Consider the following 13,484-nt stretch of genomic DNA (forward strand, 5'->3'; position numbering starts at 1 on the left):
CTCTGCTATAAATAGAGATGCCGAGGTAAAGACCACACCTCCAGGGCTGCAAGTAAAGCAGGCACAAGGTGGGAGGCCCCTGACTGTTTGCTCTCCCCATGCAATGTACACCTGCTTCAGAGGAGGCAGAGTGTTTGGCATATTGCTTCCACATATGTGCAAAATGAAATTTCCCAATTATTGGGTTACGTAAGTGCCTCTGTCACTGGAGATGTATAATTACACATGTTCCCACTGGATGCTACTGTGTACCAGGCATCAATGGGCATTTTTCAGCTATTTTTTTCTTTTTTTTAAAAAAGGGGCCACTGAGTTATAAAGGGAAACTGGTGGAAGCAGGTAGCAAGCCCAGGAGTAAGCAGGCTCGATCTGAGATGAAAAGGATCCTGAAGGATGCTATCAGTGCAAGGCACCTGAAGTGATGCAGTCCTGCAGAAAGCCCCTCTATCATAGGGAAGCAGTGGCACATGGAGGCAACAGAATGGAACTAGGATTTGGAGCATCTGGATTTCTGTTTCAGTCTGGCATTTTCTGCTGGCCTTGTGACTTCAGGGGACTTGAGTCTCTCTGCTCCTGTCTTGGGATCAGATGGATAACAGTACCTGCTCTTTGTGTCATAGGCTTATTTTCAAAGTAATATATTAATAGCTAACAATTTTTGAGCACTTATTGTATGAGAATACTTCAAAAAGTTTGTGGAAAAGATAAGAATCTTTCCATGATGCTTGTGAAGTACCCTCGTATGTGCAAGCCACTGGGATAAGTATATTACAATTATATTGTCATCGAATACTATAACAACTCTATGAAGTTTGAACATGTTGTTTTCATACCCATTTTATAGGTGAGGAAACTGAGACTCAGAAAGTTAAGTAAATCGCTGAAGGTCACCTATCTACCAAATGGCAGAATTGGGGTTTCAATACTATCTGCCCAATTCCAAAGCCTATACCTGTAACTGCTATGGTTATGGAATGTGATTATGTAATTTCCAAGCCCTTTGAAAGTTAGAAATAAAACAGAAAAATATCAAATGTTTCTTAAGCCCAGTAGATCAGACCCTTACTAACTCTTACATACTCTTTCTTTACACATAATCGTAACACAATTAGGCTATCTGCTTTCCCAGGGCAAATGCAGAATAGGAAAAATTAAATCAGAGTGTTAGAAGGGTCCCACTTAGGAGGGGGTCGCTGACTGAGCACAAAGTGATTCCTTAAAGTGACAGAGGAAACAGAAACATCCTTCTTATTATGGAATGAGGACCCTCACACTGAACTTGCGCTCTCATCTATTTCTGGGGATTTCTCACTTGTCAGTTTAAAACCTATAACAGAGTGAGCATGTGTTTTACTTTAGGATTTCCTTGTCTGATTCTGTCTTCACAGCCCTCAAATGGATTGTCATTTGCATATCAGACTAAGGCATTCTCCCCTATAAATGGAAGCCATCAAGGTGTGGAAGACAGAACCCCAGTCTTCACAGATAGCCAGAAAGACCTAAATACAGGAATTCTGGAAATGGCTAGACTTCAACATTTATCATATTGTTTTATCATAAATTCAGCTAAAATATAAAAGCAAGCCAAAGTCATACTGCAGGACTGAATGTCCTGGGTCACTGTGTTGGTGTGCACACAATGTTTTTGTTCTGCTCCAGTCTAGGGAAGTAGAAAAGGTGGGCTTTGAGGACAGATCTGGGTTTGAATTTGAGTTTTCCCACTTATTAGCTGAGTAGCCTTACTTTCATCACCTGTAAGACAGGAATTATCAAACTCCCATTGCAGGTTGTGGATTGCATTAAATGAAATAATAGAGGGAAAGTGCTAGGCACACAGTAGAACCTCAATAAATATTAACTCTTTCCCCATTTCCTTCACTTGCTAAATTTTTATATTAGCTATTTTTTTCTTAAGTACATTTTACCATCCCCCTTTATTACAAATAACTATATATGTAACTCTAGGTTCTTGGGGTTTTTGGCTGTTTCAGGAGTTTGTTGACTCCCTGTTTCCATGGTGATTTCCCAGTGAGATGTTTCTATTTCTGCTCTATCAGAGAGTCTTCTTGTTTTGCTTTCCTCTTTTTCTGGTTATTCTTTTTGAAATGCACACACACCAAAGAAAGATGGACTGGGGTCCTGGGCAGAGGAGTGAGGCTATCAGGACCTGGTTTCTTTCAGGGAGTGAAAATCTCCCCAGATGATGAATGCTCATGAGTTGGGGTCCACTTGAAGAAGTCCTACTGGTCTTTGAGAGGCAAAGGTGAAGGCTTCTTGAGTGAAGCCTGCATGATGCTCCCATACAGAATAATCTCCTTTCCTGAAGTCCCAGGACAAGTCTCTTCCACACATAACCCTGGTGCATTATTTGGGGTCTGCTCTCCTCTGGGAGACTGGACCAGGGATGGGGTTTTGTACAATTCTGCCCACAGTGCCCATTCCAGATCCTGGTAAAGAGTAGGGGCTCAGAGAACATGGAATCAATATAGTAGGCACTTTATCTAATCAGGACAAATCAGTAATGAAGCTCTTCCTGCACACACGCAAGGCAGCACACAAAATGCAGGGCACAATAATTTCAAACGATTTCCCCCACACAGCCCTATCTCAGGTATTGCTATTTTATTTTGGAGTTGAGGAAGCTGAGGCTCAGGAAGATATGTTACTTGCCCACGGCCATGCACTGCTGAGTGAAAGAGCTGGGATTAGAACCCTGGCTCAGCGGATCCTCAAACCTGAATGTTTACCTAATACAGCACATGACTTCTCTAGTAATAATCTTATCCAGGCAACAGAGTTAGGACCCCAGTTTGCCTCAGGCAGAAATCAAAAGCTCTTTTATTAGGACAATGGCCTTTCTGAAAGAGATGTACCTAAAGGATATTAACACCGCATTGCTTACCAATCATCTTCTCCAGCTTTGCTTTTCATTAGGGGGTCTTTATCAGGAATTGACTAAGAATCAAACCTTGTTGCAAGCAGCTAATAGCTATTTGCTGCAAAGAACAGCAGAAGACTTGTTTCATGGCAGTTTCATGGCAACAGGAAATGCCAGGTGATGGAGGGCAGTGGGAGTAAATTGTGAGTTTACCTGCTGTCCATGGTAGAACACAGCAAGCAGGAACATGGCCATTAGCAGCAGAGATGCCTCCTTAGTCCCCAGGAAATCTCTGTTGGAAGAAGAAAGATAAAAGGTGGCATAGTTACACATAACCCGGGAGGACACCCATTAGAAAACTGAAGTTCAGAAAGGAGTGGTACATAAAGAAACAAATGTTTTCTGAGCATCTACTATGTGATGGGAGCTGCTCTGAGGCTCTGCACATTGGCTGATTCAGAAATCAGTTGACCAAGGGTATGAGGTCACCCAGGACATCCCTGATGAAAGAGATTCTAGAGTCTAGGTGGTGCACTCACGTTAATAATAATGTCTTTTATTTGCAGAGCACTTTTTCTAGATTTCAGCAACAACATGGATGGACCTCGAGAGAATTATATTAAATGAAACAAGTCAGGCACAGAAAGAGAAATACCACATGTTCTCACTTATTGGTGGGAGCTAAAAACTAATAAATAGATTTCAAAGAACTTTTATACTTCTCCTCACAATAATCTGTGTGAAAGCAAGTCTCTGTCCCTCCACCATTTTTAAAGGTACTATCCTATTTAAGAGGCTGGTATGCAGCACTTGCTATGTGGCAGTCTTTATTCTAGGTGCACTCATGCATAGATTCTTATATCAATTCTATGAGTTGAATATTATTTTAATTCTTATATCAATTATTTTAACCCTTATATCAATTCTATGAGTTGGGGATGGTTGTCACCCCATTTTAATTCTTAAATCTTTTAATAAAGACTTTGCTCCCTTTGTGCCATCTCTTCTTGAAGTGAAACTCCAGCACTCAATTCCCAATCCTTGTGGGGACACAAGCTAGGGTGTCGCTGACCAGGGTTGTCCTGGGCTCTCTAGAAGACCAAGCTGAAAGGCAGCTGAAGATGGTCAGTGATAAGGATATATTTAAACACTGACGTTACTTTCAGCCATCAAAGGAATTCAGAAGGTCAGGGAATCCCTTCCTTGATTCTCAGTGCTTTCTCTCTTTCATTTTGGTCCAGCATGAAGCCTTTCTCAGGACAAGCTTGGCCAGGGGAAAGGGTTTGGAGGAAGCAATGCTGGGACTTTGAATGTGGACATGGGTGACATGTGGAAATAAACTGTTCCCGTGACAGACTTTCACTGGCTACAGATGAAAACCCCAAATAAAAATGCTCAAATACAAATCACCTCTATGGATGCTGTGACTTGCCTTACATCACCCAGTACTCTAGTTCCCCAGGTTTCCCATAGCAGGCAATGCTCCCTCATTCATTCACCCTGTGCTTGAACCAAAAGAAAAACTAGAAGTCAGTCTTCCCCACTCACCACCCCCATCTGACCCGTAGCCAGATCATGTCCCCTATACCGCTTAAATATATCCACTGTCCATCCACTTCTCTCCATGTCCACCTCACCACTTGAGTGCAGCCACCATGCACTCCTACAGACTCATGACATTACCCTCTACATCTACCTTCTACATAGTTGCCAGAATATTTTTTACCACTAAAACCAGATCATATCACTCCCTTGTTTAATCCTCTCCCAACCGCAAGCACACATATACACAGAACTCACTTAGAAGTAACTCTGATGTGCCTAAGGACACAATAAGGCTATAGTAGATGAGATGCGGTGACCAGAGCAGGAGGTGAGTGAGCATCAGTATGGCTGCTCCAAGGCGATCTCGAGCTTTCCCTTCTTGGTTCTTGCTGGAGACCGGCAGGAGGAGCACAGGGCTCAGGGAAATGGAGGCAGGAAGCCAGGTGTCAAGACCAGCTTCTCGTCTACCTTTACGCTAGAAGACCCTGCTAGCTCATACTGGCCAGGCCCAGGCAGCTCCAGGAAAGGACAGGGGTGTAGAAATGGAAACGTACATTCTCTTATGGAGATATTGTGCATACGGGGATGAAGAGGGCCAAAGAACTCTGCGGGCTGAAACAACATTCACATCTGTAAATTCCCAGTTTCATTTGCTTTTCCTTGGAGATAAGATGCTAAGAATAGATAGTATTCATTATTATGTTTCTTTTCTTAGTCCCAGAGAAGCACATAATTATTGACCATCTACTGCATGCTAGGCATACACTGAGATACAGAGATAAAGAAAGCACATTGTCTTTGGCCTCAAAGTAGTCCTGTAAGAGAATGAATCAATTATACAGATAATTTCTTAATATGATACACTTTACGGAAATGATACATCCTGTTGCCATGGGAATAATTGGGAGGAGAAAGTAAGGCAGGCTGGGAGTTCAGGGAAGACTTCAGAGCGGAATCTTAAAGGATAATAAGACTTTGGGAGGAAAAGATGGGATGGGTTCTGTAGGTATGAGACCTCTGTGATGTATTTTTGTCTAGCTAGCCGGTTTGCAGTCTCTAGTGTAGAGATAACAAGTAAATATCATGTATCATGTTTGTGGCCACATGCAGACAGTAGGAGAAAGTGAGAGTGTTGGACTGTGAGTTACACATGTTCATCTCTGTATATTAGAAATGAGGATTCATTCATTCATTTGTTTGTTCATTCATTTATTCACAGTCATCATCGTGCTTGTTCGGGGGGAGGGAGGAATAAGCAGATTCCAGTATCACCCTTTCTTTCCTTCATATCACTTAATTCTCTAGTCCCTGAAGTCTGTAGACCTCTGAAAAAGTGATTGAAGACATGAGCTTTGGACTCATGCAGACCCAGGTTCCAATCTCAGCTCTGGTACCAAGTTGTTGGACCTTGGGGAAGTCATTTAATCTCTCTGAGCCTCAGTTTATTCGCCTGCAAATGACTCTGAATAGCATTTGTCTCCATAATTGTGAGGATTAAATGAGCAAATTGTGCTAACATGCTTGGCACTGTGCCTGACTGACATCTCCTTCTTGCCACCAGTAAAGCACCCAGGACATGATCATACTTATGGTGGCTGTTCACATTGCTTAGTTTGAACGGGAGATATCCTGTTTGGCTCCTCCTTGTGAATCTGTCCCAAACTCCTGCTCTGGCTGGCACTCCTGATACCCTTTTCTTTGAGATGGAGAATACTTTTTTAAGCCTAGCAATTTATAATTTGAAACACATTTTCAAGATAAAACATAAATACCTCTTGAATCATTTTGAAAGCAGCCATTGACCAAAAATAGAAAGATAACTAGACCAAACTCAGAATAAACAGTAAAAGGAAATTATGAACGATCTTCGAGTCTTTAGCTGCTTTTCAAATGAAAAAAATAAAAATAAAAAAAAAAGCCTGATGAGAGACTGCACAATATGCATAGTAAGTCAGCCAGACTGAGGAACATCCAAAAAGAATTATAATTTGAATTTGGACGGTTTTTTTTTGGTAGCTTCTATGATTCTTTGAAGCACTTTTGAAGAGACCCAAATGGCTGACATTTGTACCATATTATAATACTTTGCTTGATACTGGGTGTCAGAAACTTAAAACCAAGAGCATTTTTCATTTGTATTAACAAAATCACCGAACTCATACTACCATCTCCCTATCTAATAAAAAAAGACACTATTAAGTGAAAGCAGATGTAGGGTGATGTAATTCTCAGGGCTATAACAATCTGTAAAGATCATATTATTTGATGTGTCATAAAAATTAATATTTAATTAGAGTGTTACTCATTACAGAAGTGTTTATGCTAATTGTAGTAAATTTGGAAACTAATAAAAATTCACAAATATAAGAAAATAAAAATTGTCCTTAAGCCTACCACCCAAAGAAAACAATGGTTAATATTTTGGAGTCAACTAAATGTCATTTCTTTTTTCCCATGCAAAAATATATTCACAAGTTTGGAATTGTATGGTTCATACAGTTTTATAGACTACTTTTACACTTAGTATAGATTATGAGAATAATTCCATGTAATTAAATACTTTACAATGCACATTTTGTAGATTCATTCTATTCCATATTACACATACCATATGTAAGACAGCATCCTTGCAAGCCTTTTATTTTACAGGTAGGATACTGAAGCCCAGAGAGGAGAAGTTACTTGCCTAAGATCACACAGCTTATTTGTGTCAGAGCCAGGGTAAGAATTCACATTTCAGGCCCCAAATTCAGAGCTTTCATTGTTGTGCATTCAACCCCAAATTTTTAGTTATTAGTTCTTATTTGCTCCTATGAAAGCCATGATAAACCATCCAGATTGAATTTATATTTCATTCTGTTGCCATACTAATGACTGCATTTGTTAACCATTTTACAAATACTGTCTGCTATAATTGTAACATCAACAATAGTATACTATTGTCCTTATTTTAGAACAGAAGAAACTGAGATTCAGATGTTAAGTAATTTACTCCAGTTCACAGAGCTAGTGATTGGTGAAGACTAGCTATCAATCCAGATCTCAGTGATGTTTTCAATATTCACAATTCCCTCCTACATGTACCTACTTAAAATTGCTTGCCCCTAAGTTCCTAAAGGATGGAAATAATGTTTTATTCATCTGTGAATCTGCAGGGCCTGGCAAAAGCCCAGTGAATGGTGTAATGTGTATTGAATGGATAGATGGATGGATAGTTAAAGGTTATATGATGTCAAATAAATGCTGTTTGGCTTTTTCCCTACACATGGACTATTTTCCCTGGCTGTTCACTTCTTATATCTACCACTATCTCTCGTGTGGAGGAATGCAGTAGCCAGGTATGGCTCCATAATTTGTGGGGCCCAGTGCAAAATGAAAATGTAGGGCGCTCCATGAAAAATATTATTAAGAATTTCAAACTACTGACAGCAGAGCATTAAAGCAAACATGGGGCCTTTCTGGGTGCAAGGCCCTGTGTGGATGCAGAGGTCACATGCACATGACACCAGACATTGCAGTTGACTCTCAACTGGTCTTTCTGCACCCATTCTTGCCTCCTTCCAATCCTTTATTCACAGCAGATAGTCTCCTTTTAAAATAGCCTAACTTCCCTTTAGATGAAACCCTTTTGTGCATCCCAAAGCCTTGCTGATTTTTAATGTGGCCTGCAAAGCTCCCATAGCTGGCCTATGCCTCTCTCTCTCACCTGTACTCCTTTTGCACTACTCACAGTAACAGGCTGCATGCTGTATTTGTCCACAGGCGATAGTTTGCTGACCCCTACACTAGACCATCCCAAATAGCTTTCTCCCTGGTGTTGAGAGGAGGCAAACCAGTGCAGAATGGGAAGGGTCCAGACCATGATGGCTGAGCAGGTTCCTAAGGCTTTAGGAAGGGCTGTTGTGCTGAACAACACTAAACTGGTACAGGAGCCTGTTTTCATGGTTAAATAGCAAGATCTGGATAAGTGATCCTAATTTTACCTCTATGCCACTCAATTCAGAAATGAACCATATGTCTTGAGAGGCTGGTGATGGATGGAAAGTTTGCTCAAACTTGAGTGGATTATGCAGTATGTTTTGTGATCATATTTTGCACTGTGTAACAGATTGATGAGGTGCACATGGCCCAGGGAAAGGGGACTTCATCATAGATTTGGGCAAGCTCCTGCTTTAAGGCTATGCCTGGAGAGGATAAGTTATGCTTCTAGAAAGTCTGATGTGATCTTCAAGCAGACATTATTTTTTGCAACAGTATGGCCACCAATGAAGCACTTAAGGATGGAAAAGCTTGAAGCATCCTTGGAGAATGTGGCCTCATTTTTACTCTTTAGTTGAGCAGACCTTGATTGATTTATTCTGATGAGGTCTGTGCCTTCTCTTTCTGCTTTGGGTGTCATCAAGACCTGTATTCCAGAACTGGCTTTGTCACCTACTTGCTCTCAATAATCTCTCTATCTTTAAAAAGAGCGAGAGGACACCACATCAGAAGATTATCATGATGTTTAAATGAGATTATGAATTTGAAAGGGATATGTGAGCTACTAAGCATTGTATATATTGAGAGAAAACTGTTATGAAGCTAGCATTGATCTTGGAAATTCTAGTTATCTATTAGGACTGAAAGGACCAATGGATCTTTCCAATGGAATAAACAAATGGGATCAAAGTGATCATGACTGGCTTCTAGATTCTGCCAGTATCAATTTTCTTTGGTTTCCTCCAAATGCTTTTAGGTATGTGGTTTTTCTTGATATTATCAATTACAACTCATTTTCATTTGTGACAGCCTCATCTGGTAGCACATTTTACACCTGAAATGTCTTCAATACCTAGCATTATTGGTATACAGCCTTGCAAGGATGGTTTTTGTAACTGTGCCTTATATGTGGCCTGGAGACCTCTGAGGAGCCCCTTATTTATGCTGTTTAGCCTCCAGATGCCAGAAAGCAGAATGACAAGTGTCAGAAATTAAGGCATCTGGATGTGTGTGCCTAGGGTGGGCACATATAAACATGAGTAATGGTCCTTGCCCTCAAAAGCTTCTATCCTAATGGAAGAAAAAGATATGGAAATTGATGACTGCAATACAGAAAGATAAGTGCAATGAAAAAAAAAATTGTGTACACAGATTAGGAAATGAGAAATGACCAAAGAACTTTTCACTGAGGAGAGTGTCCTTTAGTTGGGTCTTGAAAATAATGGGTTGGAATTAGTCAGGGAGATGGAAGTATCAGGCAGGGGGATGTATGTGCAGAAGGTTGTTTTAGGAAACAGTGTGTGATTTCCCATAGCTACAATACAGACTACAAAGGGTGACCTGCGGAGTTGTGGGAGATAAGACTGAAGAAGTCAGTGTGGGCCAGATGAAGGAGAGCTTTGAAATCATTAGTAAAGAGGCTGAATTTTAAGCTTCTTAGAGTTAATAGAGAGCCCCTAGAGAATTTTAAGATGGAGTATGAATTGACCGGACGGCTTTGGGAAGGGTGAATTGAGTGGATGCTGGAGGACCAGTTAGGGAACAGCAGTCCAGGGAGGAAGATGAGGATCTTTCTAGAGCAGCAGCATTTGTGGTTTGGAGGGATCATGTCTAATAACAAGTGTTAGCATTAATCAACTGCTTATTCCAGGCTAGATCTTGTGCTGTTTCTAGGAATACATTTGATCCTTTTTATATTCCTACAACGTAGCAACTATTATTACTCCCATTTTACTGGTGAGAAAAGCAGGGCTTATAGAAGTTAAATCATTTTACATTAATTTGATCAAGATCACACAGCTGGTTGATGGCACAGCTGGGATTTGAATCCAGGTGGTTTAACTCCTAAACTTGTACTCACAAGCATTATGATATCGTGTCGTGCTTCCCTACAAAAGATGCTGAGGAGCATGAATCTCTAGTGACTGATAAGATGTTGGGAGTGAGGGCATTTCTCCTGTTTTGGGCTCAGATTCATTCACTGAGACAGGAGGTTGCTGTTGAAGGGGCCTGATGAACATATTGGGACATATCGGTCTGAAGTATTCAGGACCGTTGCAGTGGAGATGAAGCCAGGGTGCCCTGCTCAGTGTTCTCTGTGCTTTACATCTTTTGTATCTTATCTGCTTTTCCTAGATACTTGACACCCAGGAAGAACCAGCAGAAATGCTCCTGATCTAAAGTGTTGGATAATCCCAACTGCATGAGAAGCAGCCTATGACTGTCAACATGATACACAGTGACTGTTGACCTGCTGATCTATAACACAGCTGGGATCAAAGGCTGAATAAACTCTTTCATTTTTTATTAATTTAATTTTGTTGATAGCAAAGAGTGAGGCAACAAAAGACTAACCAAAAATTGACCTTGAATCATGAAAAAGCTGAAAAAAGTGCCTGATCAGAGTAGCAATAAGTTTGGGATCACGTTTACTTTCACAACCCTACTTAACAATTTAAGTACAAATTATTTTTAAGAACTCAAAACAGAATTCAGAGCTAAACTTCTCTCCTAAGAGGGAGAGAGAGGATAAGAATGAACATGTATTGAGAACCTACTATGTGCCAGGCACATCAGAGCCTCATAACAGCCCTGGGATAATGCAATGGACTGAATTGTGTCTATCCCACATTCATATGGTGAAGCTCTAACACTTAATGTGACTGTTTTTGGAGATAAGGTCTATAAGGAGATAATTAAGGCTAAATAAAGTCATAAGGGTGGGGCTCTAATCTAATAGGATGGCTCCTTTATAAGAAGAGGAAGAGATCCCAGAGCTCTCTCTCTCTCTACCATGTGAGGACACAGTGAGAAGGTGTCTGTCTGCAAGCCAGGAAGAGAGTCCTCACCAGGAACTAAATTATCTAGAATCTGGATTTGGGACTTCCCAGCCTCCAGAACTGTGAGAAATAAATTTCTGTTATTTAAACCATCCAGTCTGTGGTATTTTGGTTATGGCAGCCCAAAGTGACTAATACAGAGAGAGTAAATATAGTCTACTTTACCTGTGAGCAAATTGAGGTTGAGAGATGGGAAGTGACTTCCTAACACAACAGTTTCTAGATTTGAAGTCAAAGCCCTGGCTTATTCCATTAATGCTGTGTTCTCCTTTGAACAAATACACTTTAGATGGTTTTATTTTTGTTTTTACTACAAAGATGGCCTATGTTCATACATTTCTTTGCCCTGTTTTGTGCTCATTTCTGCATGGCCACAGGATATCTGTTGCCTAATTTGAAACTGGTTTGACTTTCTTTAAACCCTAGGAATATGGTGGAAAGTTCCTCAGCAAGATTTAAAAGAGCTGCATGCAGTATTTATGAGAGTGGACTTTAGAGCCAGAAAGATCCGAGTTCTAATCAGGTCTGCTGTTTATTGGCCATGTGCACCTGGGTAATTGTTAACCTCTCTTAGCCTGTGTTCTTCAGAGCATTACAGTGAGGATTAAATAGGGTAAAGCACATAAAATGCATGATACACATGTATAACAGACACAAATTAGTATCTAAAACTTATAAAAGAAATTGATATCTTGGCTATTGCGAAGAAAGCTGCAAAGAACATGGGAGAGCAACCTAAGTGTTCATCGATGATGAATGGATAAAGAAACTATGGTATATATAAACAATGGAATACTACTTAGCCTTAAAAAAGAAGTAAACCCTGCCATTTGCTACAACCTGGATGAACCTGGATGATTCTCACTTGCTGTCCTTTGAAAGCCATCAGAATCCCACCTAATACTCCATGAGCTGATCAATCCATTCACCAGGGCACAGTCCTCACAATCCAATCATCTCTTGAAAGCCCCACCTTTCCATGACAATAATTGGATTTCCCACCCTCTTAACACTGTTACAATGGAGATCAAGTTTCCGACACATGAACTTTGGAGGGCGTTGGGGGGAGGAGGACACATTTGACCCATAGCAATTTGTAAGCTAGAGAATGTCTGAATTGAAATCTACGTTAACATTCAATCAGTCCCCAAGTTTCCACAGCTCCGCTTTGATCACTTTCCCAATGGTTCCACTTCCCACTGAGCATTGAGCACTTTTTAAACACACGACGGTGAGCACTTACTCTCCACTGTGGTTCAGGTTATCATAGCGTAGAAAGAGACCTGCGTAGATGGTCTCGGTCAGCAGGGCGTAGATGGCAATCATAATGAGCAGCACTGCCAGCTTCAGGACAGAGTTAAGTCGGAGGAAAACAGCACAGGTTACCATGGCCAGCACCCCGGTGAAGACGAAGTACTGGAAACAGAGAATGCAGGTGGTCAGATTCAACAGGAACGTGAGAGATTCCCTCTCCTAGGCATGGATGTTGGTAGGTCTTCTTATACAGATGTTTGCTGAGCATTTCCATTTGGAGGTCTCAGTGCCTCCTGAAATTCAATGGGTCCCAAATGAAACTCTTCATTTTCCTACCCCCAAACCTACTCTATTTTTGTGATGGCATCACCATTTCCATCAGTCGCCAAGCCAGAAACCCTGGTCTCATCTTTGTCACCTTTCTCTTCCCTACCCTAAATCTGTAGATTCTACTTCCTTCCTAGAGCTCACACCCAGCCAGCTTTCTGCTTCCACCTGTCTAGGGCCTTAGTTCTCACTGACACCTCTGAGAAAGTTTTCTGGAAGCTCTGCCTGCTGTGAGGTCCCAATCTCCACCTGGCACACATTTTCATTCTCTATCCGGTATTTCTAAAATGCAGATCTGATATGTCACTTCTTAGGTTGAAGTCCTTTCACTGTTCAAGTGATGTTCTCCCTTCAGACTAGCAGAACTCGCAAGGCCATCATATATCAGATTTCCTTTCCCTCTTTCAACCCTTCTACCAAGCCTCAGAGCTCTGTGTCCCCAGTGCTCTGTTGCTCAACTGTCATCCTTGTGACTAAGCCTTACTCCTCCAACAAATGTCAGCTCAAGTGTCTGCTCCTCTGAAAAGCCTTCCTGGATATCTCCAGGTGCTCTGGATCCTGCTTCCTTCCTCTGTAGCACCCTGCATAGATGGGCATAACATCTATCATCCTGTATTAGAAGTGACTGTTCAAATTTCAAATTTGGAATCTCCCAAGAACTA

The 13,484-nt window shown here is 41.0% G+C and overlaps 1 protein-coding gene across 1 annotated transcript in view; it reads right to left on the bottom strand.

The window, feature by feature from the left end:
- ADCY8 (adenylate cyclase 8) overlaps positions 1–13,484 on the bottom strand; it is a 253,284-nt gene that overhangs the window by 32,111 nt on the left and 207,689 nt on the right. The window contains exons 12-13 of the mRNA XM_063079734.1: positions 12,485–12,657; positions 3,092–3,170 (exon numbers count right to left, since the gene is read on the bottom strand). Coding sequence (XP_062935804.1) covers positions 3,092–3,170; positions 12,485–12,657 — 252 coding nt within the window. The remainder of the gene's footprint in view (positions 1–3,091; positions 3,171–12,484; positions 12,658–13,484) is intronic.

Source organism: Cynocephalus volans, chromosome 15 (assembly GCF_027409185.1).
Source record: "Cynocephalus volans isolate mCynVol1 chromosome 15, mCynVol1.pri, whole genome shotgun sequence".
Classification (NCBI taxonomy): Eukaryota; Metazoa; Chordata; class Mammalia; order Dermoptera; family Cynocephalidae; genus Cynocephalus; species Cynocephalus volans.